The following is a 26,746-nucleotide window of genomic DNA, read 5'->3' as shown; positions in this document are numbered from 1 at the left end:
GCCACTCCTGGCCTGTCACAATATGTTCTTTGGGTTTCCTATTATTAGACTTTCTCTTTTAGCAATACCATCCACTATCCTCACTCCAACTACCATCTCTAAATGTAGACTTAACTTCCAATATATTCAGTAGCCTGATAACCTAATTCAGTGTATTTTCAACAGCCATAGCCAACATCCTTCCGACATATTCTCTCCTTTCCTCTTACAATAAAGAGTCTTAATGATATCACCTAGTCTCCAATCATCAGTGCCTCTTAAACGCCTCTCATGCCCTCTCTCTGTCTCCATCCAAGAGCCACCAGGTCTGTTGACTCTGCCTTCATTAATGTAGGCAATACCTGTTTCTTCATTCCCTTCATACTGCCACCTGGCTGAGATCTTCAGTAATTCTTAACGAATCTGCCTCCCTCTAGTCTCTTCTTGATAAGTATATCCTGCAAACCAATAACTGCTTAATCACTTATAATGCCATTTCCCCCCAAATTTTTAATGACTTATAGCCTTCAAGTTTCTTATACTGAGTCTAACTTGTCTTCGTAATAATATATAATGCTCATCTATTAAAACTCTGAACCTCCACCAATTAATCTACATGTGACCTCTCAGAATACTTATTCTAGTTCATGTCTGGACTATTCTCCAAGCCAAAAACTTCCTCAAACCATATCCTCTTTCACTCCATGAAATTCTATAATTATGTGGGTGGGAAGATATGTGTTATGAGTTGAACTGTGTGTCCCTCAAAACTCCTATGTTGAAGTCCTAACCCTCAGTACTTCAGAATGTGACCATAATTGGAGATAGAGCCTTTAAAGAGGTAATTATGGTAAAATTAAATCATATGGCTGGGCTCCAATTGAATGTGACTGGTGTCCTTATAAGAAGAGGAGATTAGGATATAGATATGTATGTGCACAGAGGAAAGACCATATGAGGACACAGTGACAAGGCAGCCACCTGCAAACCAAGGAGAGAGGCCTCAGAAGAAAACAAACCTGCCAACACCTTGATCTTGGCCTTCTAGCTCTAGAACTGTGAGAAAATAAATTTCTGTTGGTTAAACCACCCAGCCTGTGGTATTTTGTGATGGCAGCCCGAGCAGACTAATGCAATGTCTCTCTTTACTCAATGTCCCGGAATGTCCAGGCCAAAAACAGGAGTGGGCTACTACGCAAATAATTTTGGAGTAAAGGTGCTTACACCATTCTCACCAAAGGAGTATAAGAGAATACTAAGAGATAAATTGAAGCAAGGTTATGAATATCTAATTTATTACATGAATCTTCATGGTAAATTATTTTACCAAATTTTATTATTGGTATTATGATTTTTATTTTGATATTAAGACCCATTACCATACTATCAAAACACATTAAATAATATATACACAGTAAAAATAACACACAACAATTTTTCCCTGGAAGCTATGCTTTTAAAAAGAGTAGTGTTGGTAGGGAATTGTAAAGTAAAGCATGGTCCTCAACTAGAATTTGATATTTTTAATCATATTTTATTTGGGTGACTACATATACTAAAAATTATAATTTATAAAATATTAATGCCATTTCATGTTCTCATTGTACCTGTAACTTTTCAATAATATTTCTATAATCCCAAGAAGGCCCTCCAAGAGCTTCCTTAAAGCGTGGTCCAGAGCGAGCTGATAGTCTCCAACCCATGGCCGCTCTCTGTACCATATTTGAATGGCTCTTCATGAAAAGAGTATTAACTTGGCTGTCCAAATCCACTGGAATGGCAATTCCACGATTCTTTGCTGAAAAAGGAAAAATTTTAAATATTTTTCTCTTAATTTGACTAAAGCTTGTTACACATTATAAAAATAATCTTATAAACATAGAACAAATAATAAATAAAAAATATAAGATAAATAAGTTCTGGGATATAATGTACAGCATGGTGATTATACTTAACTATACTGTATTGTATATTTGAAAGTTGCTAAGAGTAAATCTTAAAAGTTCTCATCAAATGAAAAAAATATTGTAACAATGTTCAGTGCCAGATGTTAACTAAATTTACTGTGGTAATCATTTTGCAATATATACACATATCAAATCACTATGTTGTACACCTTAAATTAATAACTGTTATATGTCGATTATATTTCAATAAAACTAGAGAAAAAGAAAAGAAAAAACACAACACGAAATCTTTAAACTCTGTCATTAAATTATTTTACATAACTGCAAAAGCTTTTAACCTGAAAGAATTTCAATTCTTAAGGCCAATTATTAAAGGGGCTCATTAAACATTCAAGAACTTAGTATTTGATTTCTTGATGATTAACATTTGAAATGCACTTCATACAGCATCAATATAGAAAAACACTGCACAACAACCATGCAAATTTGTACCTTGCCAGAGTCAAGGAAAATAAGAAACTAGACAGAAAACATATGATAAAATCCTGCCAGTCCATTCATGAATTTAATTAGCGTGTATGTGTGTGTGCACACACACACTATTTCATGTGGTGAAACATCTGAGAGAAGAAATAAAAAATTGAAGAGTATAAAAGATCTGCATTGGAAGATGGCACACAGTACATGTCCTTCTTCCCAAAATCCACTGAAATTTATATTTTATCAGACTTATATCACAATACTGAAAAATGAGAATATTTGCCATAAAGAAAACAGAAACGTTGAGGCATTTTTGCAAGCAGAATGAAGATGGGATTAATTCATCAGAGAAGGAAGAGAACAAACTGCTCTACAAGAGGTTAGATTTAGAACAGGTTTTCCGAGGTACACAGTCAACCAACACTAAGAGTGGTAATGGGGTAGGGGGGAGTTATCTGGGCAAGTCATTAAAGAACAGCATCTGAATAGCTGAGAAGTTAAGGCCCTCCTCCCTCTGACCAGCATAAACAGAGCAGTGGTTTTTACCCAGAGGAAAAAGTTAGAGAAATGCAGAAATGTTCTCTCAAGAAAGTGGAATCCCTGCCTGGAGAGAATGACAGATGAAGGTGTTAGGACTTGACGGAGAAGCAGAATAGAGCTTGAAGTAACTCCAAAGATCTTCATCAACTAAGGGGTAGAACAGGGACGAGAGAAGAGACAGCTCCAGAAAAAACAGAAAAATATACAAAAGACTCCAACCTCTGAACAAAGCTCTCTTTTTTGTGTGTGTGTGAGGAAGATCAACCCTGAGCTAACATCCATGCTAATCTTCCTCTTTTTTTTTTTTGTTGAGGAAGACCAGCTCTGAGCTAACATCTATTGCCAATCCTCCTCCTTTTTTTCCCCCAAAGCCCCAGTGGATAGTTGTATGTCATAGTTGCACATCCTTCTAGTTGCTGTATGTGGGATGCCGCCTCAGCATGGCCGGACAAGCGGCCCGGGATCCTAACCCAGGCCACCAGTAGCGGAGCATGTGCACTTAACCGCTAAGCCATGGGGCCGGCCCCTGAACAAAGCTCTCTTTATTTCAACACTTGCTAGCATTCCCAGCCTGTCTCCTGCTTCACTACACTTACATACATACACACACAGACACACACACACTCCAAAGGAAGTCCAGAATATCATTTACTCAGTCCCTCACCCAGAACTCTGAGTCAGCTCTGTCGTTCACAGGAGAATGATAGAATAGAAACAGATCCTCAAAACTGCAGTGGAGGGCAGGCCCTGTGGCTTAGCAGTTAAGTTCGCGCTCTACTACTGGTGGCCCGGGTTCGGATCCTGGGCGCGCACCGACGCACCGCTTCTCCGGCCATGCTGAGGCCGCGTCCCACATACAGCAACTAGAAGGATGTGCAACTATGACATACAACTATCTACTGGGGCTTTGGGGGAAAAAATAAATAAACAAATAAAATTATTAAAAAAAAAAAGAAAAAAGTATGAACAGATTTGTCCCTAAGGTCTTCAGAGAGAGCATGGCGCTGCTGATAACTCGATTTCAGATTTTTAGCCTCCAAAACTGTGAGATAGTAAATTTCTGTTGTTTCAAGCCACCCAGTTGTGGTAATTTGTTATGGCAGCCCTATGAAACTAATATAAATGCGAACAGCAAAGAGAAAATTGCTAGAATGTCCAGAGAGAAAAGAGGATTCCTACATATAATAGACTGGCACCAGACTTCCCATCATCTACATTGGGATGCTAGAAGTCAGTAGAGTAATATCTTTAAAGACCAGATGGATGACAAGTTTTAAAACTAGGAGTTTTCCATCTAAACTAAAAATCAAAAGTGATACCCAAATGAAAACATTTCAGAACATGTAAGGCTCAGACATTTTTCTCTGAACCCCCTATGAAAATCACTCCAAAAAAAACGAGAAAGGAATCCAAGAAAACGTCAACGTGAATACAAGAAATCATGGCAACTGAGTATCAAGCTGGAGAAGAGACTAAAGCAAGACACGAAGGAAAGAAGATCCATTAGATATTAGTAGTTGGGAAATTCTTTTCCAGTTGGAAAAGTTTCAATATCATAGCAGTAAATTTTTATCTCTAGTGGTTACACAGTGAAAAATGTTTATATATCATAATATTGTAAGCTCTGATAATTGATTTTTAAATTTTATCAACCAATTAGAGATTTCATTATATTTCAGAACAGAATACAAATATCACAAATCATAACAATGTAAAACCAATAGTCTATCAAGCAATCATCAGAACGTAGAGTGGAAGAGAAGAGGTAAAAAGGAAGGCAATACATCAATTTCCTTATTATTCACAGTGTGGAGATAGAGACACTATTCAGAGCTGTTAAATCAAGAGATAGAGATACAGATATAAGGATATTATTTAAAGTTATAAGGATAGTCATCAGAAGACTTTTTCTTTTAATGAATGAAAATAGCAAGGAAGGAATAAAAAGAAATGAGAAAGAGAGAGACTGTGGCTTGCTTCATATAATGAAATGAAAGCAACAACAGTAGGCAGTACTATTTCTGCAGGTGAAAATTCTCTGAGGCTGAAAGACACTTAAAAACGTCTTCAAAAATAGATAATTCCAGCTACCAACCCAAAAAGTTACCAATTTAAACAAGAGCCCAAGCTGAAGTTTTAAGAAACAGTAACATCTCTAAGGCAACCCTAAGCAATCAATCGCACCACTGCCCAGACTTCCCCAGTGACTATTTCCCTAATATTCATTATGAATTTCCCTTGTCCAAAGCATACAATGTCTCTGTTTACGTCCATCACACACAGCACAGCAACTGCACTTCTGTCCCATCTGAAAGACAGACGGCCTCGACACAGCCAAGCTGCACATATTTGTATAAATACTTAATCCTGCACCACGATCAAATCCTGGCAAGACTTGCATCCATTTCTGGCTCCTTCACACATAAGCTGGGTTTGCTCTAAACATTCAAAAGTCCAAACAGAAGACAATACTGCTTATATGTTATTTTCTAAGCAACAAAAATTATAAACTTTAATGTTGCTCAAAGCATATTATAATCACGTTTCCACTAACGTTTTAAATGAATTAAGGAGGGGAAATTGGGATTTATCTCCCCTCTTCAGGTACATTAGATACAAGTGCCCATCAAATTAGTATTGTTGCTATGAATATGACTTACATAAAGAAGTGTTCAATGAATATTTTTCTAATGACATCAGTGGAAATGTCCAATGGCAGCACCTCTGTTATTCTCAGCAGTTGAGCACAGGAAATTCTCACCCACCCCCAGATGCTCCCGTGAGCTGTTCCCACTATTCCACTATGGCCAGCACCATGGACAAACTAGGCTAAGACTCCACTGTCCCAAACTTTGTTGAAGAAATTTTGTTTTCCCCAAACTATACCACTTTAATTGGTATTTTCTAGTCTCCTGTCTTAGCACAAATTGCACAATATAAATCAACTGGGTAAAATATACTACTTTCTCATGCCCAAAGGTAAACTCTAGCCAAGGGCTAAATCACAATTTCTAGGCAATAAAAGAAAATTAACCATGCAACTGGGGAAAAGAGAATTTGAGTGGAAATAAGTCAGTTGTGTAGATAACGATAAAAATATATTTCAAGCAATCGTAAAAGTATTAATACCTTTAAAGACATGGCCTGACATGGATTCTCTGCACTGTAAAAAATACTATAAATATCAATTCAAAAGCAAAATCAATGATGCTAATTTACTCTTCTACATATTATTTAAAACTCAAAGCAGAAAAGAAAAGTGTGACTAGGAAAAGAAAAAAACTTAATTCATGATCTCACTTACAAGAACATTAATAACTAGAACACTATTTTTCAAATGCAACCAAAAATATGACCTAAACTTAGATTACTTTTACTAAGCTAGAAAAATTCTGGTATAAATATACAGATATGGGAACTAGGATGTATTCTTGGGATTAATGGTTATTTCCCGCCCCCCCTTCCTCTCAATAAGAAAGAACTAATGAATACTACAGCCAGTCACCCTTCTGGCACGTAGCATTAATTCCAACTGTGTGCTTTAGTGGTCATATGAAAGTTTAATATGTTTAAAAAAGAAATGTTCCTGTTTGCCCCTAAGTTAGAGGGCAATTGAGATACTACATTCTGAAGGATATATTGTCAGAGAGTAAGTATACGGAGTCTTTAAAAAACCAATAGGAGAGAGGATGGGTTGCTATTAATGCATTTGTCTTCTGTAGAGCTCTCCCTAGAGATAGCTAGTTCTCTAAAATGAGCCATCTTTATTCACAGGTATTTTGATTATTAGGCTAACCTACTAATGAGGCTTACAAATCCTGAAAATTCTCTGGATATGACAAGTTTTTACAGTGATTTTAAGATGTAATCAAAATCTATTTCTAATCATTATTTATTAAATATTGCATAGTATGTGAATTTTTTAATTAGAAAAAATTACTGATGGTATCTTCCAGACCCAAATCTCTGAGAACATATATACTGCAATGATAGGTGCCATGGAAAAAAATGCTTAGATAGATAAACTGACAGGTAGAGGGAGAAGGCAACAGAAAGTATAAGCATTAATTAGAACACTTGGTGGGTTGTCAAGCCCTGCTGTACAGGCCCACAAGAACAAGAATGGTTGGTGCACAAGGAATGTGTAATGGGGCGGGCAGAGAGTGGTACCTTTTCTGTATCATGTCAAAATATCCAGGATAAATCTGAACTGAAGCACTAGTGCTTTTAAATATGAAGAACATTGAAGATATGAAATGCATCTTTCCTGTTTGGCACTGAAACTATACTCAATTAATCCCCAAATTGAAAAAGGAATATAATTTCATGGGTTATGCAAGAACTAGTATTGGCACACCTGACTAGTCATCTGGAAAAAAGGAAGTTGATTCCATACCTTATACCTTTCAGCTAAATATGTTCGAGACAACTCACAATTGTAAACGGACGCAACAAAACACAGCCAGGAAAACTAAAACCATGAAAATTCTCCATAGAAATGAAAAAAAACAACATGTTGGACTGATCAAGGTCATTCTGAAGATGAAAGAAAACCTAAAAGAAAATAAACTTCTGCATGTGAAAAAAATAAAATAAAAATTCAAATGAAAAATTAAGAAAAAAAATTGTTACTGAAAGAGCTCATTTTCAAGTCAAGATGGCGGCGGAGGCAGACTCGGAACTCACCTCCTCCCGCGGACACAGCCAATTTACAACTACGCGTGGAAAAATTACCCCTGAGACAGCACTGAAAACTGGATAAGAGGAATGCCTGTAACAATGGACAATCCTAACTGAGGTAGAAGAAGCAGAAACTCCCTTCTGGAGAGGAAAAACGCCGCCTTCACAAGCCGCAGTGCCCCACAGCCGCCCAGGAGCAGCCCACAGGTACGCAGCCCTCCCAAAACAGCATGGTACTGGCACAAAAACAGACACACAGATCAATGGAATAGAATCAAAAGCCCAGAAATAAACCCACACAGCTATGGACAGCTAATCTTTGACAAAGGAGCCAAGAACATACAATGGAGAAAAGAAAGTCTCTTCCACAAATGGTGTTGGGAAAACTGGATAGCCATATGCAAAAGAATGAAAGCAGACCCTTACCTTACACCATACACAAAAATTAACTCCAAATGGATTAAAGACTTGAATGTAAGACCTGAAACTATGAAACTTCTAGAAGAAAACATAGGCAGTACGCTCTTCAACATCAGTCTTAGCAACATATTTTCAAGCACCATGTCTGACTGGGCAAGAGAAACAATAGAAAAAATAAACAAATGGGACTACATCAAACTAAAAAGCTTCTGCTTTTTAGTAAAGTTGCAAAGGAAACCATCAACAAAACGAAAAGACAACCTAACAATTGGGAGAAGATATTTGCAAACCATACATCTGATAAGGGCTTAATCTCCAAAACATATAAAGCACACATGCATCTCAACAACAAAAAAACTAACAACCCAATTAAAAAATGGGCAAAAGACCTGAACAGACATTTCTCCAAAGAAGATATACAGATGGCCAACAGACACATGAAAAGATATTCAAAATCATTAACTATCAGAGAAATGCAAATCAAAACTACAATGAGATATCACCTCACACCCATCAGAATGGCTATAATTAACAAGACAGGAAACAACATCTGTTGGAGAGGATGTGGAGAGAAGGGAACTCTCATACACTGCTGGTGGGAGTGCAAACTGGTGCAGCCACTATGGAAAACAGTATGGAGATTCCTCAAAAAATCAAGGATAGAACTACCATATGACCAGCTATTCCACTGCTGGGTATTTATCCAAAGAACTTGAAAACACCGATGCGTAAAGATACATGCACCGCTGTGTTCATTGCAGAGTTATTCACAATAGCCAAGACTTGGAAGCAACCTAAGTGCCCATCAAGGGACGAATGGATAAAGAAGATGTGGTATATATACACAATGAAATACTACTCAGCCATAAGAAACGATGAAATCCAGCCATTTGTGACAACATGGATGGACATTGAGGGTATTATGCAAAGTGAAATAAGTCAGAGGGAGAAGGTCATAGACCGTATGATTTCCTTCATTAAGTAGTAGATAATAACAACAATAAACAAATACATAGAGACAGAGATTGGATTGGTGGTTACCAGAGGTGAAGGGGGGAGGGAGGAGGGCAAAAGGGATAATTCGGCACATGTGTGTGGTGATGGGTTGTAATTAGTATTTGGGTGGTGAACATGATGTAATCTATGCAGAAATAGAAGTATAATGATGTACACCTGAAATTTATACAATGTTATAAACCAATGTTACTGCAATAAACAAAAAATTTTTAAAAAATAAAATAAAATTGAAAAAAAAAAGAGCTCATTTTCTTAATAAGTAAAGGGCTATACAAATTATTAAGAAAAAGAAAATAGAAACAGTAAGTAAAGCACAAGAAGTGATAGTTTACAGAAAAGGAAATACAAGTGACTCAATCATATGGGAAGGGCTTTTCTCCTCACTCATAGAAAAAAAAACACACATTAAAACTATAACAATATTTTTACTTATAAGATTGGCAAAGATTTGAGAATTTGATTACACACCACATTATCAAGAAGAAAGAACTCTCCTACATTGCTGTGGCATGTAAACTGAACAATCTCTACAGAGGACAGTATCTGTCAAAATTAAAATACCCAGAAATTCTTCTCCTAAGTATTTACCTTATTCTTCCTCATGTGCAAAATGATTCAAAACAACACAAGTATGCAACAAAAGGGTTAAATAAATTAGAATATAGACACAACAGGTACATGAAAATATGCTCAACGTCACCAGTCATTATGGAAATGCAAATTAAAACCTCAATGAGATATCACCTCATTCCTGTTAGAATGGCCATCATCAAGAGGAAAAGAGATAATAAACGCTGGTATGGACATAGAGAAAAGGGAACCATTGTGCACTGTTGGTGGGAATGTAAATTGGTATAGCAACTATGGAAAACAGTATGGAAGATCCTCAAAAAATTAAAAATAGAACTACCATATGATCCAGCAATTCCACTTCTGGGAATATATTCAAAGGAAACAAAAACACTAGCTCAAAAAGATACCTTTACCACCATATTCATAGCGGCATCATTTACAATAGCCGAGATGTGGAAACAACCTAAGCGTCTGTCAACAGATGAACGCATAAAGAAGTTGTGGAACATATATACACAATGGAATATTAATCAGCCATAAAAAGTGAGGAAGTCTGACCATTTGTGACAATATGGATGGAATTTGAAGGCATTATGTTAAGTATAATAAATCAGACAAAGAAAGACAAATACTGTAAGATCTCACTTATACGTGGAATCTTAAAAAAAAAAAAAAAAAAAACTCATAGAAAAAGAGATCAGACATGTGGTTACCAGAGGCAGAGGGAAGGGTAAGGGGGAACTGGAGTAAGCTGGTCAAAAGGTGCAAACTTCCAGTTATAAGATGAATGAGTACTAGAGATGTAATGTCCAACGTGATGACTATAGCTAACACTGCTGTATGATATATAGGAAAGTTAGGAGAGTAAATCCTAAGAGTTCTCATCACAAGAAGAAAATTTTTTTTCTTTTTTCTTTTCTTCTTTCTTTTCCTTTTATTGTATCTAAATGAGATGATAGACATGAGCTGAACCTATTGTGATAATCATTTCACAATATATGTAAATCAAACCATAATGCTGTATGCCTTAAACTCATACAGTGATATATGTCAAATATTTCTCAATAAAACTGGAAAAAAAAGAATATAGGCACATAACAGGATATTATGCAGCCAAGGACAAAAGTAGGATATTCATTCATTTATTTGTATTCATCCATTTATTTTACTCATGCAATAAATATTCACTGAGTACCTACTGTGCTCTAGGCACTGGGTCAGGCTCTAGAACTTGGTAACAGATAAGGTACTTAGTTTTATTCTGCTTTGTGATTTCTGTACATGTTATGTCTACCCCCAATGGACTAGAAATTCACTGAGGGCAGAAAATATGGTTTGACAGACTGCATTTCCCCAACAACTAGAATAATGTCTTTCAGAATGAGCAATCATTATAAATCAGTTAAATTAATAAATATGTGAAAAATTTTATTATTTCATCCTATCTTGTAATTATTCAGATTTAATTTTTTAAAAGTAATAGTAGAGTTTTTAAAAACCATAACTACAGGGATATATTATATCAAACTCTTTACACAACCAACTACAACACCCCAGATAGACTAAAACAGACATGTTTGTTTTGATAGAGACTGAATTTCTCTTCTCCAACGGTTAATATTTTATACGTGTTTAAATTTGGGGGGAACTATTGGCTTGAAGACTGATATTCATTATTCAAACCATTTGTAAAAGATATTTAACAAAATTTCCATTTGGAAAAAAGATTATATTGCCAAAAAAGTACCCAACATTAATCCCCCCCAAATCACTTGAAGATTATGAAACACGTGGAACAAAATTCTTTTTTAAGTAAAATAATATGGAAGCAATTCTTGGATGCTTTTTCTCCAAGTGCTTCTAACATGTGCTTACTGTATTTTATACGAATGAGTAAACTGAGGAACAGTAACTAATCAAGGGCATTATTAATATCTTGATCCATATTTTGTATCTTAAAAGTACAAAGATACTTAAAAGTATCTTAGAACAGGTAATGTCTGTTTAAACTGATTTGTGATAGATAGTAGAGCATCAAAAACGTCTGCTAGCTGGTCAGTCTAGAAGTGTTCAGATCCTGCCTCTGTCTCCAGCTGCCTGTGTGACCTTGGGCAAGCTGCCTAACTTTGCTAACCTCACTAACTTCATGTCCTCATCTGTGAAATGGGACTAAGAATTATGTCCACATCATGGGGTTTACCACACTGTCCAACACTAATAAATGCTCACTGCTCTCAGCAAAGTAAGTGCTGATTTAGTAAGTGCTTTTGCTGATTTTTACTACCTTTTGTAGCCAATGTACAAATAATGAAATGAGTGAAGTATTTTTGGTGATAGATGAGTTCAGCTAATGCACTTGAGAGCACTTTACAATTGTAAAGTCTTATTTAAATGTAACTATAGTAGATAGTTACATTTACAGAAATGTGTTTACCAATTTGTAAATGCACTGCAAGTTTGCTTTATAAAAACAAAGTATTCTCTTGACTTTGTTATATTTTTCTTAAATATATATATTCTTTGTTCTTTTTAATATTATAAGTTCTTACATATTTGAATTGTGTTAACTTTTAGCACCTCTTCATATTCTTAAAGAGTTGCTGAAACACAAAAATGATTTTGCACCCGAATTATAAAACTTGAGACAAATCCCTACCCAGTAAGCCAATGGTTCTAGTTTATACATTAGGGCTTCCTAAGATAGGACTTCTAGGGTAACATGGTACAGCATAAACTTCATCCTCAGAGAAACTTGGATTTCAAACCCAACTCAACTACTTATTAATTGAGCAAGTTATTTAACCTTTCTAAGCCTAAATTTCACTATTTGCAAAATATCTAATGCATGCATTATTGTCAGTCAACAAACTCTTGTTAACCTGCTTAGTCAGCACTAGACACTTTCAGGTCCCAGCGAGCAGTGAATAAAGCCAAGTCCCTGCTTTCATAGTTCACATTCTAATGGGAGAAGCAGACAGCAAAGAAGCAAAAAATAAACAACAAGATGCCTTCCAATAGTCATAAGTGCAAAGAAGAAAATAAAATAGTAAGGATAAGGGGTGGGAAGAAGCTGAGACACTGTATATGGGATATTCTGGAACACTTCACTGAGCACTTAACTTTTGAGCATGTGATAATCTGAGAGAAGAGGATCCAAATAGAGGGAATAGCGCACATGCAAATGCCCTAAGATGAGAGAAAGCCTGCTGTAGACAAAACAGAAAGAAGGCCAGTATGCGTGGAGCAGAGTCAGGGGGGACGTGGGGTGGGGGGATCTAGGGGAAGTAGACGGAGCTCAGATGATGAAGGGCTTTGTAAGCCATGGTAATGAATATGAACTTTAAGCGCAATGGAGGGTTTTAAGTAGGTGAGTGATGTAGCTGATTTACATTTTGGGATCACTCTACCTGCTATGTAGGAATGAACTGCAGTGGGACAGGAGGGGAGTGGGGAGTTCACTATGAGCCTCTTCCATAATCCGTGACAGATGATGGTGAATTTGGACAAGCGTGTCACACAAGAAAAAGAAAACGATGTGCTTGGAAGTGGAACCAATAGAACCTGCTATTGTGTTTAATGGGAGTGAAGAAAAGGGAAGAATCAAATGCAACCCATAAGCCTTTAAAAGAGTACTAATTGTGAAACAATTATTCTTTATAGCGGGACAAAAATCTGCCTCTTGCAGCTGCCATATATTAGTTATAACCCTATTCCCAGGAACCTGTAAAAGAAGTCTGTTCTCACCTTCAAATGTTGGAAGATAATTATTATGTTCTCCCTCAGATTTCTCTCCTTTGTCCCAATATTTCAAATGTTTTCAATCACTACTCAAGTAAGGTGGGTTGAGATTCATTTTACTACCATGGATGCTCATTTCTGAACGCCTTTCATTTTGGTTACATGTTTTTCCATGAATAGCATCCACCAACAAACAAAAAAAGATGTGATCTAACCATCACAAAGCAGGATTTGCTTTTCACCTTCTTCATCCTAGACAATAGCTTTCTATTAATGTCTCCATGACAGGCCCTTCATAGTCATTGTCCCTCAGAATCTAATAGAGGAGATAAGAAGAGGACGTAGAATGATATGAGCCAGGATAAAATGAAGACCGTAAGAAAAGTGTAAGCGGTCAAACAGGGATGAGCTCAGATCTGCGTATGAGAGTCAAGGATAGCTTTTATGGGGGCCCGCCCGGTGGCACAAGCGGTTAAGTGCGCGTGCTCCACTGTGTTGGCCCGGGGTTTGCCGGTTCGGATCCCAGGCACGCATTGATGCACCGCTTGTAAGCCATGCTGTGGCAGCGTCCCATATACAGTAGAGGAAGATGGGCACAGATGTTAGCCCAGGGCCAGTCTTCCTCAGCAAAAAAAAAAAAAAAAAAAGAGGAGGAGTGGCATCAGATGTTAGCTCAGGGCTGGTCTTCCTCACAAAAAAAAAAAAAGAATGGCTTTTATGGGGGAATTTGAATGAAAAAAAATGTGAGCAATGGAAAAGGTGCTAAGAGGTGGCAATGGTGGAAACTGGAGAAAGAAAGGGAAAGAAGAAAAGCAACAAACAGAGGAACAGAGAGAAAGTTATAGCATGAGCAACGCATGGGGTCTAACAGTTCAGTTTGCTGGCACACAGGGGCTGTGTGGGACCCCGTAAGCAACGAGGTCAAAAAAGGAAGGCAGAACTGTGTTGTGGAGACCATGAATGTTAAAATGAGGAATCCATCCTTCGTTTGTTAGACACAGAGACACTGCTGAAGGCTGGGGACCTCGTGGTTGATGTTTTTAAACCAAGAGAGAGTGCTCGCTTCAGCAGCACATATACTAAACCAAGAGAGATGATTTCACTTCAAGAAGATTATTCTGGTAGCAGATTCATTTAAGATAGGAAAGACAGAAGGAGAGAACATTGAATTCTTACAGTGGTCCAAAAAGGACGTAAGGAGGGGTTAAACCAGGCTTTTATGGAAGGGAAGGAAAGAGAGGTACAAATGCAGAGGGATAGTGGGGATAAAATTTCCAGAACTTCATAACGCGGATGGAAAGGACAAACAAGGAAGAGAAAGAAAACACGCCTTCTCACAGAGATAAAACTGAGATTTTATACCAAAGCTTCACTCTTCCAAACTACCCTGGTTATAGCCTTAGATATAATGATTTTTTTCAGACTTCCTATCACACTTTATAGCATAGAAAAGTACAGCTTTACGTATATAACTTTATAGCATACATGATACATTATTATATATATACATACATTATACATTATAGCATACAAAAGTATGCTATACTTTTTATAAGTTACATATATAACTTCATAGCATACAAAAAGTAACTAAAATTTCCTGTGAAATCATAAGGTTTTGGCTAGTATAGAAAATGGTAGAAAATGAAATCTTATAACTTAGAAATAAAAGATATCTTCAGACTCACATAGCTTCAGTGACTATTTAAACCCCTAAAGCCCTGCCATCCTGCTACGCAAGAACAGATTTGACGACACGAGGAACCCCACTGAAGTCGGATCTCAGGTGGAAAGCACAACGTGGAATCTCACTGGTGACTCAAAGTTCTTTGTCTCCCAATTTTTAAGTGTTACGAACAGACTGCCCTCTATGCTCTGTGTAGGGCCAACTGGTGTTCCCCCATCACACTTGCTAAATACTGAGGGAGGAAGAAGAGGAGGAAAAGACGCAAGAGGAGAAAAAGGAGGAAGAGGAGAGAGAGAGAAGGAAGGAAGAAGAGAGGAGGAAGAGAGGAGACTGCCTTCAAATGTAAAATATAGAAACATACTTGGCAGCTAAGACGATGTATTCCTATGTAAAAAATAACATCATCGTATTTCTTTGCTTTTCCTTTGGATTTTATCTTTTAAGGATTAGTATATTTCCAAGCTGATTTGGTCCAAATGGAAATGCTTTTAGTACTATTTTATTATAACTTGAAAAGAATATTATTAAAAACCTAGAAGTTACATAAAAGCATGAACAATAAAACCAGATTCATCTATAATTCCACCACTCAGAGATAACGAACATTAATATTTTATTTATATCCTTCTGGACATTTTGCTATGTGTATCTTTTAGAAATAAAAATTATGTTCTCTTTTGTGTCCTTTATTTTTTGACACAATCCGTATTGTGGCCTCTTCCTTTATGTCTTCCTTTCTCTTCTTGAACCATTCAGTCCTAAAACCTTTAGGAGGAGCGGAGCGAAGTTGTGTCAGTGCTGGGAAGGAAGTGTACAAGGAGCTGAGTGGTCCAGAGTGTTCAAGCCCAAGAAGGAGTGGAAGGTGCCTGGAGGCTGCCTAGAGTGGAGAAGCAGAACTTGCGTGGAATGAGGAGGGCATCCATGCTGGGGGACTGCCTGGCACAGGGTGTCAAAGGTGACAAGGGAATTCACATGAACGAGTGACCCAGCATAGAAAGTAAGACGCCAAGCCAGGTAGAGAGGACGTCCCTCAGACTAGTAGCCTGAGATAGACTGTGGGAGCCTACGGGAGGTGAGGAGGATGCCTCCATAAGAGGGCGTCAGGCCAAGCTGCCAGAGGATGCATCCTTGTGGGGTGTGGCCCCCATGGCATACCTAAGCCAAAGCAGGCTGTGAGGAGAGGAGGGTGTGTGCAAAGGAGGGGTCCCAAGTGTGGAAGCATTCAAGTTACTAGTTTGTTTGAGGAGAACTGGCATCCTTACAAACCAAATTACTCAATCCAGGAATAGTACATCTCTCCATTTATTAAAATCTTTTATATCCCTCAAAATAGTAATATAATATCATTCTCTCGTGTTTCTTGTTAAGTTTTCTCTTACGTATTTAATATTTTTATTGCTACTGTGAATGATATCTTTTTCACAGTGTATTCTCTGCTTCTTTTTGGTATATAGAAAACCTATCCAGTTTAATACTCATCTATAATTAATCACCTAGATGAACTCTATTAGTCTCTTAGTTCTAATAATTTCCAAATGATCCTCTTGGGTTACAACCGATTTTTAATTTATTTAAATTAAAGTTGAGCAGTCATTAAATTTTGTTAATATAAAATCACTTAGGTCAAACTGCAGATGGGGGAAAAGACTGAAAAAATTTTAAATGGTCATTAATTAGTTAAATCATTTATTCATTTATGGAATATTTACTGAGTACATACTATAACCCTGGCCAAGTTACCTAACCTAGATAATTCTGTTTCCTCAACTGTAAAATGTAAATAATCAAAGAACCTATCTATGGATTAAATGAGATAATGCAACTAAATTGCTTAGCAATTGCACATGGTAAGCACTCGATAAATGTCACTGGTGATGAAACACACTATAAATTGCCTTCTCAAAGCCTGCAGAACCACCATTAGTTGAAAGAATGGTCAAGTTCCTCTGTTTGTTTTTTTAAGTCCAGTGAAGTTTATTTCTTTTCCCGCCTCCCCTCTGCCATCTGTTAGATGGCTGTAATTAACTCCAAAAAAAAAGAAAAGAGGACTCTATGAGAAACTCTTTCTAGAATCTACTAACCTTCCCTCAGCTGTAATCTCCTTGCCTTCCATTTCATTTGTAATTTCTGAAGCTTTCTATATACAATAGACCCTCAATAATTACTGATGGCTTTCAAACAAAATTGGAAACCTGAAAAACCCTCAAAAAGTCCTACTGCCCTATGAAGGTATTACTAAGTCAGGCTACTTAACAGACAAGACAATTCCATAATGAAACCTGGGATAACAACTAAACTAAACTCATTCCCGTAAAATCTTACTGAGCTATATGAAAGTTCCATATGCCATATTAAATTTAAGTTTAGAAATTATAATGATTAAAAATATACAAGTAAATAAATTTTAAAATATTTAAACAAAGAAATATAATAATTATATTTTCCTCCCAAAAAGTATGCAACGTTCAGAATCGTTTGCTGATCATTGCTCTTCAACTTTTACAGGAACTATACCTGCTTTCTCATTAAGCTGTAAACTGGAAAGCTGCTCGTGTTGCCTCTTAGCCATAAAGCCCAATTTCTTTACCAAGATGTGAAAATAATTAAAATCTGACATTCTGACTTACCCACTTCAGCCAAAGTTCTGATACAGGACTCCACTGAGGCTTTCTGTGCTGGATTTGGCCAGGTGCAATTGTAAATTCTGAAGGCAGACTGTAGCAGCTGAATAAAAACTGGCTGATGTGTCTAAAAACAGAAAGAAAGTACACAAATAGGCCACTAAACTATTAACACTCTTGATGCGGTATTCATGCATTATCAAAAAGGCTCATCCAAATAAAATACAATCCAGTCTTGTGAGTTTCAGGGCTATTTAAAGAATATCTCATTCAACAAATATTTATTATGTACCCACTTCATGGGAGGCACTGTGCCAGACAGGACAAAAATTGATTATTTGCATTCCAACTATATTCTTAATCAGAAAAATATGGCATTTCTTGAAGCCAATGTCATAAATTTCAGTATACTTTTAATAATATCTGGTTTGTTTCCAAGTATAAATAGAGCAGGTGTTCTGGGTTTGATTGATTGTATGTTTTGGATTCATGTAATGCTCAAGTAGAAGAAACAACAATTTTGACCTACAAAACAATTTCATATGGTTCTAACAGTTTAAGTTTTCCCTAAAGAAAGTATAATTGAAATATTTTTATAATACACAGTCACTGTAGAATATTTGGGAACCATAGAAATGAAAATGACCAATAATCCTGCCATGTAGAGATAATCAGTATCAACATTTTGAAGACATTTACTTCTGAGTTTTTCTACATATATATGCACATATATTCTTTACACACACAAATTTGGATGATACTATAATGCAATTCTGTGGCCATTTCACTTAATATTACTTCATGATCATTTTCCTTAGTCATCAATATTTCTTTTAAAACATGGTTTTTAATTGCTATGTAATAAGCCATGCTACAGTTACACCATAATTTATTTAGCTATTCCCCTATTCGTGGACATTTAAGGTTAATGTCAATTCTTAAGTATTATAAATCCTTGAATGAAAATCTTAGTTTAATTAGTTTAATTAGTTAATTTTTTCAAGATAAATTACTAAAGTGGAATTATTGAGTCAAAACGCCTATCCATCTAAAGAACCATGTCATTTATTTCAACATTTGGCAAATAGTCAATATAGAGATATGAAAGTTCCTATTATGCTTAGAGGGAGAGCAGGTATAATTCAATCTGAAGATGGTGCCTCTTTATTTGAAATAAAGTTTGGTAAACTCAGAAAAGGGTAATAGTAAATAATATGAGAGAAGAGTGATGTTCAGAAGTGTAGGAAATGATTTCCTGACCAGATTAGTTTTTCCCTACTCAAATAACATAAATAAATCTTGTGTGATAAAATACTTTTCTATTTGCTTGTTTAAGTTACCTGGAGGCTGGTACTGTTGTCTGAAAAAGGAGAATTAAAGAAGCCGCTCACAATATTCATTATTGACTCAGTAACACACTTCTCCAAGAAGGTGTCTGCGTGTTTCCTGTCTGTGGTTGTGTTGCAAACCTGGAGAAAAATAAAACAACTCAATACATTTTATCACATCTTTGAATTATAACTCAATACTGTAATGTTCTAAAAAATTATCCTGAAATTGTTGTTTATAACGTTTCTTCTGCTTTTTAAAGTTACTTTGAATAGACACATTTCTGCCTAAAATGCACTAAAATATTATCATTCTGCAGTAGCCTCTCCTTTAAGTTTGATTGTCATTTCATCCTTGGACCAGAATTCTTTCACAGACCCCAGCCTCTTCTTCCTGCTCTGCTTCTCTCTACTCTTGCACACCAACCTTCTCCCTCTGTCCCCAAGCTTGGATTTGCTGGAAAACTCTTTTCCACCCAATGCGAGGAAATCAAAGAGGAGACAGTTGTTAAAAGAAAGTGCTGAATGTGATTAATGGTAGTTTATATCTCTACACATTTTCACCTATAATACATACCTGGCCCAAACTGGAGCATGCAAACACAGAAAACATCTAGACAGTAAAACAGAACGCTAAAAGAAAATAAAATTTCCAACAATTTTGACTTTTTCGTCCACAGATTCTCTGGGCAGCATGAAAGAGTACCTTTGTGTGCTTTCTTCTCAGGGTAGGCTAAGCAAGACTACACTACGGCTGAGGATAAATAAGAAAAGAACACAGGCCTAGTTCCTGCTCTGATCTTTACACATGATTAAATGAGGCAGAAATTGGTCCTTTTGCTAAACAAACTGTAAATTTCCAAGTATGTCAGGGTCGACAAATTGCAAAAGCTAAGATACATGATTAAAAACAAATGAAAACAAAGTTGGGTGATGAAAAGACAAGAAACATGAAGATAAAAAGAAGAAGGAAAAGTGGGAGGGGGAAAGCACAGGATGTGAGAAAAGACTGAAAAATGGGGCAAAGTAAGACAGTTCAAATAGTCACACAATTATGGTGGGTAAATATGGTGGCCATATGTTCCAGATGTTCCAAGACGATCCAAATTCTTATGTATTTTTCTTCTTTTCAGTAAGGTGATTAATCAAAAGAATAAGCCAATGTAATTTAATTTGATATTGCTTTAAAATCTTTCACACAAATAAATTCACAAGAGGGAAAAAAAATTCCCTTCTTAAACATGTGTCCCAATGTTTTGGTTTGGAAAATAACAGTATTTGCCCCATGGAAGTAGAAGAAAGAGGAAAGGGTTTGTTTTGCTTCTAAGCCACTTCTCACGGAGGGCAATTCACTTTTTCCTCAACTATTAAATGACACCTACTTGACAGATTGTATTACAACTAATCTCACAGAGTTATTGCAGGAAACAGTGCAATTAAAGGAAAAAAATTATGTCGAATTATGTAACCTTTTCTTTTTAGTTATTGTTTAGTTAATCTTTTAGTTTTAGTTATTGTCCCAGCACATAACATAGCGCCTGGCATACACAAGATGTTCAATAAATGTTTGTGAAATGAACGAATCAATTAAAATGAAAGAATAAGAAAGGACTCAGTTTGTTTTAGGTTAACTTTGGGTGAGGCCATGTATGTGGAACATCTAACCTAGGACTAAAATTTAATGTGGTCCCAGAACTAATATAAAATTGATTTTCTCACGATGGATATGAAGTAGGATTTAGTTCATTTGGTGTCTTTCCAGCATTGGCTTTTATAGTGAAATTTTCTGATATGTAGGGTAAAAATATACTAAAGTTGAAAAGGTAGCAGACCAATTCTACCATAACCAGCCCAAATAACCTTCTTCCTCATCCCGCGACATTTCAAACAATTGTGTGGGGCTCTCTGGAGCTATTATCATATCACGCTGCATTACCTTCACTGGACATTTGCTAAAAAACCACCCCAAAATTTGCTTTAATCAGTGGATTAATAAAAGTAATCTATTTGTAGATAAAGGCTTTCCTCAAAATCCTGAGTAATGAACAGTCTGGGTTTACAAAACTGTGTGGAGCTACTCCTCAATTCATTTGGACAAGAAATTCAAATAATTTTTCAAGGTATTTATTTTTGGCCTCGTAAATATCATGGAGAGGCAAGAGATGTAAGAAGCCATTTTTCTTATTAAAATCTTTTAAAACTGTTCAGGAAATAAAGAACTCAAATAATATTTCTTTATACTGTCTTTTATTTATTTTTACTGCCTCTTTCCAATAAAGATTGGAAATGGCTCAAATAAAATTACGTCAGATTAGGTTAACTTTTTATGTGTAATATATATTTTTTCAAAGTTTCGATCTGTTTGTACATATTATTCACACACCATTATTTCCTATAAAACATTTCCAGGTACTGTCATTATCTAAACACTTTAACAGTGTTAAAAGGCTATATTTATTGCATCATTCTAAAGCATCATCATGCTTTAATCCATTTTTGGAATGAGTTGAGGTATACATAACCAAAAATACAAATCATTTTCTTATTTTATAGTTAGTCTTCCTTCTTGCTAGTCTTTTATGACTCCTTTCTTCTTTTGCTATTATAAAGAATTGTACAAAATTATTATTTTTACTTTGATCTTTTGAGTATACGTCACCAAAAGAGGAATCACCAGATGAGCGTATATAGACAGTTTTGTACTACCTGCTGGGCTGATCCTCTAAAATAACAAATTTACAATGCTATTAACAACCTATCTGTGGATACATAGGAAGTTCCCTCATTATCACCAACTACATCTTGTTTTCAGGCTTCAGTTGGATTCAGCTGATGCAAGGCAATGGCAGGAGATCAGAGTGGAAGAGAAAGCAGTCAGGTACCTACTCTGCCTCTGCCTCCATCCCCATCTCCCTCTCCTCGCTGAGGCTTTAGCGGTACCCGCGTCTCTGTACAGCTCCCACTGGAGCCCTTCTGCAGTGTCCAATTTCTCTCTGGGCTCCAGTAACACTAGCATTCCCCTTATGCCTTCAGGCCTGGGTGGAAAGAGCTTTGCATTGTTCCCAATTCCTGGGTGTTCCCCTGTCCCTTCTTGGTCCCTTTAACCCTGCCACATCCCTTGAAGTATGCCATCTGTTTCCTGCTGGAACTGACTGCTCTATCTGTAAATTATCATTATTTTTGCCAATTTAATGATACCTAAAAGTTATTTTATTTTGCACTTCTGACATTGCTAACAAGGCTGGGCATTTTCATGTAATCATTTCATGCCTATATTTTGTCATGTACAGACCATTCAAACCCTCGAACCACTTGAAATGAAACCTGGATAATGACTGGTATGTTATGTATCAGTTTAACATACGTTTCATAATAAGCTCTTTTTTGTTACCGTGGCACATCTATTTTCACATTCTGACTCTATGTAGAATATTCATTTCATTACAGTTTACTGTATAAAATAATTCTTAGCGTCCAGGCACTATTTTTTATTTAGATAACTTCCATTTATTTAATATAAAGGAGAGAAAAACCTTTTTCACAAAAGAAAAGGATATTCTATACATTTTTGTTCTAGTTTTTTGTTGGAGTCCTTCTTCCATCCCTTATACATCGTGACTCCTATAAAGAGTTATCTTTAAGCTATCTGGAATTTGCTGTTGTAGATGACGTGATTTATAGATTTTGATTAATTTTTTCCCATATTGAGCTCCAACTGTCCTCTGAACATTTACTGAATAGTGATTTCTTGCCTCACTCTTAGGTTACTTGAGGTTTGTCTTATAGTATGTCACTAATCACTATTTAAGTCCCTCCCAAATCACTCCCTGTACCATTATTTTACAAACGTTTTAATCCAACTCTACAAGAATGAAATGATTTTCAATTGTTTTACAACTTGAAAAACAAGTCCACCATCATTATCTTTTCCAAGAAAAAAACAATCCTCCTTTTGAAATATCTGTCCTCTTCTACTTCCAGATGAATTTTACTATATATTTGTCAAATTTCATGGACTATCACTCAGGGACATAAATTTTTTAATGAAAACTAAATAGTGGATTAGGAATTAGAACTATACATAGTCCCTACTCTATTAGAGCCTTTATTCTAATCAAGAGAGACACACAATAGACAAGTTAATAAATATATAATATAATTGGTAAAAACAGAGCAAATAATGGCCTCTAGAGAAAATAGGGCGTTCTGTAATGACGGAAATCTTCTATATCTTTGATGTCCAAGACAGTAATCACTAAACATGTGTGTGCTCACTGAGCACTTGTAATGTGGCTGGTGCTACTGAGGAACTGAGTGTTTCATTGTATTTAATTTTACCCAATTAAAATTTAAATTTAAATACGGCCAGTTGTTACCCTACAGGATAGGGCACCTCTAGTGCCAGTAACATACTCTTGATCATAGAGACCAAAGAACACAAATCCTAAGGATCATTTTTGTATTCCTCATAGACACTAAAAATGTTCATCTAAACATTTGAAGTGATATCGCATATTTATTTTAATTTCCATCTCTTGATTCATGACGCCAAAACTTTCCAAACACTTGCTTTTTCTATCTCTTTTTATATCAGTCACCTGCTCATACACTCAGTTGGCTTTCTTAGAATTCTAAATTCATTTTTTAAAAAGATAATATTTTTCTTAGTATCAATATATATTAATTGTGGGAACCTTGAAAAAATATAGAAAAATACAAAATGGAATACAAAAATTATCCATAATCCTAAAATCCGGATAAAACCTTGGTCAACATCTTGGAATCTCTTCTTCCAATCTGTTTGCCCTGCCATATATATTTTACATAATTGAAACCATTCTGGATAATCAGTTTTGTATTCTCCTTTTTATACTCATCATTCAATCATTAGCACTTCTCATATTATTAAAAATCCTCAAAAAATAATCTCTGTGACTTTAAAATCAATCCTATAGATATATCATAATTTATTGAACCTTTTCTCTATTATTAAATATTTAAATTATTTTCTACTGTATATTATTATAAAAGTATGTTAAACTTTTTTGACGTAAATCGTTGATATCATTTCTAATTATTTCCCGGGGACAGCTTCTTAGAAGATAAAGTACTTAACACATTAAAAAGGTATGAAGGTGGGGGCTGGCCCTGTGGCTTAGCAGTTAAGTGCATGTGCTCGGCTACTGGCGGCCCGGCTTCAGATCCCAGGCGCATACCGACACACCGCTTCTCCGGCCTTGCTGAGGCTGTGTCCCACATACAGCAACTAGAAGGATGTGCAACTATGACATACAACTATCTACTGGGGCTTTGGGGGTGAAAAAGGGAAAAAGAAAAGGAGGACAATTGGCAATAGATGTTAGCTCAGGGCTGATCTTCCTCACAAAAAAAAATAAAATAAAGCTATGAAGGTTTTTTTTTAATGTATTTACAAAATGCTTTTCAGAAAGATGACATAAATTTATACTCTCATCACAAGGTATGTGAACCAACATTTAATATTATCTTTTTACTCTTACAATTTTGATAGCTGGAAATTGGATCTTATTTTCCTTTGTATTTTAAATAATTATTAACAGTTGACTACTTTTTCACGAGTTTACTTGTATTTCCTCTATAAATCATTAATGTCTGGATTTTGCCCATTTTATTATTAGACTGTTAGTGTTTTTCTTATCTATATATATAAGTTCTTTATGTAAAGATTTTAAGCCTTTTTTAAAAAGTATAGTAACTTTTTCTATTTTAATGTTTTTTATTTCTACGTATAATGTTTTTATGTACTTAAGTTTTAAATTTTCAAATAGTGAAATGTTTTATTATTTTCATTAGCCAATTTCATCAATTGCTTTTATGCTTAAAAAGAACTTTCTCATCCAAAGAGAGATCTCTATCTACATTTCCATCCATTTTTATCATTTCACATTTATCTCTAAAATCCACTGCAATTTATGCTATTATGTGATGTTAGGTTAAGAGCTGAGCTCATTTCACCCCAAATAACCAGTGTCCTCAAACGTCATTTTGATTTAGTTCAAATCAACAATTTTTGTTGAATGCCTATTCCATGCCAAGAATGTTCTATGTACCTGGGATCTATCAGTGAACAAAATATATAAAAATCACTACCCTAATGGAGTTTATATTATTAATTTAATAATCCAGGGGTAAGCAAGCTATAACCCACGGGTCAAATCTTGCCATATCCACTCATCTACATATTGCCTATGGCTCCTTTCCCTTTAGTAATTGCTATAACAGTTGTGATATGGCCTGAAAAGATGAACTATTAACCATCTTGCTCTTTATGGAAAAAGTTTGCTCATCCCTGGAAATAACCAATCACTTCCCTACTAATGGGTGAGAATTTCTTTATTATATATTAATATCTTACATATGGAAAAATCTGTTTCTGGCTATTTATTTCATTCCATTGATATGCCTGCTTAATTCTATGCTAAGACCACACTTACTTTGTTTTCAAATTCACTTCTTAAATATTTTTAACTTCAGTTGACATTTATTTATTTATTCCACAAATAGTTACTGAGTAGGCACTATGTGTGAGACACTGTTCTAGGTCAGGTACACAGCAGTGAACCAAACAGACACAATCCTTGCCCTTCATTTGTTTCAGTAGAAACAAATACAAATATGTATAAAAATGTCAAGTGGGGATAAGTTCTATGAAGAAAAATGAAGCAAGTGAAGGGGAGACAGAGGGAAGGGGTTGCTACTTTCTATACAGTGGTCAGTGAAGGCCTCTCTGAAGACTAAGCAGGGAACTGAAACAAGTCATGAAGATACCTGGGGCCAGAGTGCATCCCATGCATATGCAAAGGTGCTGAGATGGGAATGTGTTTGGCATATTCCAGGATCAGCAAGGAGGCCACTAGATGGAACAGCAAGCTAGCCAGGGGGAGAATAAGACGTCATGGGGAAGGGTGGGTGGACAGAGGAGAGGCCAGATCATTTAGGGCTTTTACTCTGGAGGAATCTGAGCAGAGGAGTGACCTGAACCAACATTCTTCTCCTTCCTCTTTTTGTAAATCATATGGCTGCTGTATAGAGAATAGATGGAGGCAGGGGGAAGAGAGGAAGCAGAGAAACAGGTTATGAGGATATTGCAATAATCCAAAAGAGAGTTGATGGTATCTTGGAGCAGGGTGGTAGTGATGGAAGTGTTCAGAAGTAGTTATACTTTGGATATTTTAAGGTTAGAGCTTGCAGAATTTGCTAAAGGACTGGATTTAGAGTGTAAGAAAATAAAATTTATAGACAACACCAAAGTTTTTACCTGAATGCCTAGACTGAATAATGGAATTGTCATTTACTGAGATGCAAAAGACTTGAAAAGAATTCATTTTTAGCAGGACATAGGAGTGAATGAAGAGTTTGAGGTTAGATAGCCAAGTGGAGACGTCATGTAGGCAGTTGGATATGCGAGAATAGACATCAGGGGAAGGGGCCAAGCTTCAATCAGTCTGGTGTTAAAGTTAGGAGAGTGGATGAGATCAGCAAGTGAAGAATTATAGACAGAGAAGGGAGCAAGTCTAAAGTTTGAGCCTGGCACATTCCAACATTTAGAAGCTGGGAAGATTTGGAGGAAACAGCAAAGGAGACTGAGAAGGAGTGGCCAGTGAGGTGGGAGGCAAACAGAGCAAGACTGATATACCAGGGGCCAAGCGAAGTGTTTCAAGAAGGAACTGACCAACTGTGATAACTGCTGCCAATGATTTGAAGAGCAGAAAGTATGACGCAGGGCAGGGACCAACC

General features: G+C 36.1%; 1 protein-coding gene across 1 annotated transcript in view; it reads right to left on the bottom strand.

Moving 5' to 3' along the window:
- ITPR2 (inositol 1,4,5-trisphosphate receptor type 2) overlaps window positions 1-26,746 on the bottom strand; it is a 472,032-nt gene that overhangs the window by 227,190 nt on the left and 218,096 nt on the right. Inside the window, exons 33-35 of the mRNA XM_058558623.1 lie at window positions 18,983-19,111; window positions 17,649-17,769; window positions 1,587-1,777 (exon numbers count right to left, since the gene is read on the bottom strand). Of these exons, the coding sequence (XP_058414606.1) occupies window positions 1,587-1,777; window positions 17,649-17,769; window positions 18,983-19,111 (441 nt within the window). The remainder of the gene's footprint in view (window positions 1-1,586; window positions 1,778-17,648; window positions 17,770-18,982; window positions 19,112-26,746) is intronic.

Source organism: Diceros bicornis, chromosome 17 (assembly GCF_020826845.1).
Source record: "Diceros bicornis minor isolate mBicDic1 chromosome 17, mDicBic1.mat.cur, whole genome shotgun sequence".
Lineage (NCBI taxonomy): Eukaryota > Metazoa > Chordata > Mammalia > Perissodactyla > Rhinocerotidae > Diceros > Diceros bicornis.
Note: the sequence above shows the minus strand (reverse complement) of the source record. Positions and strands in the feature narration are given on the sequence as shown.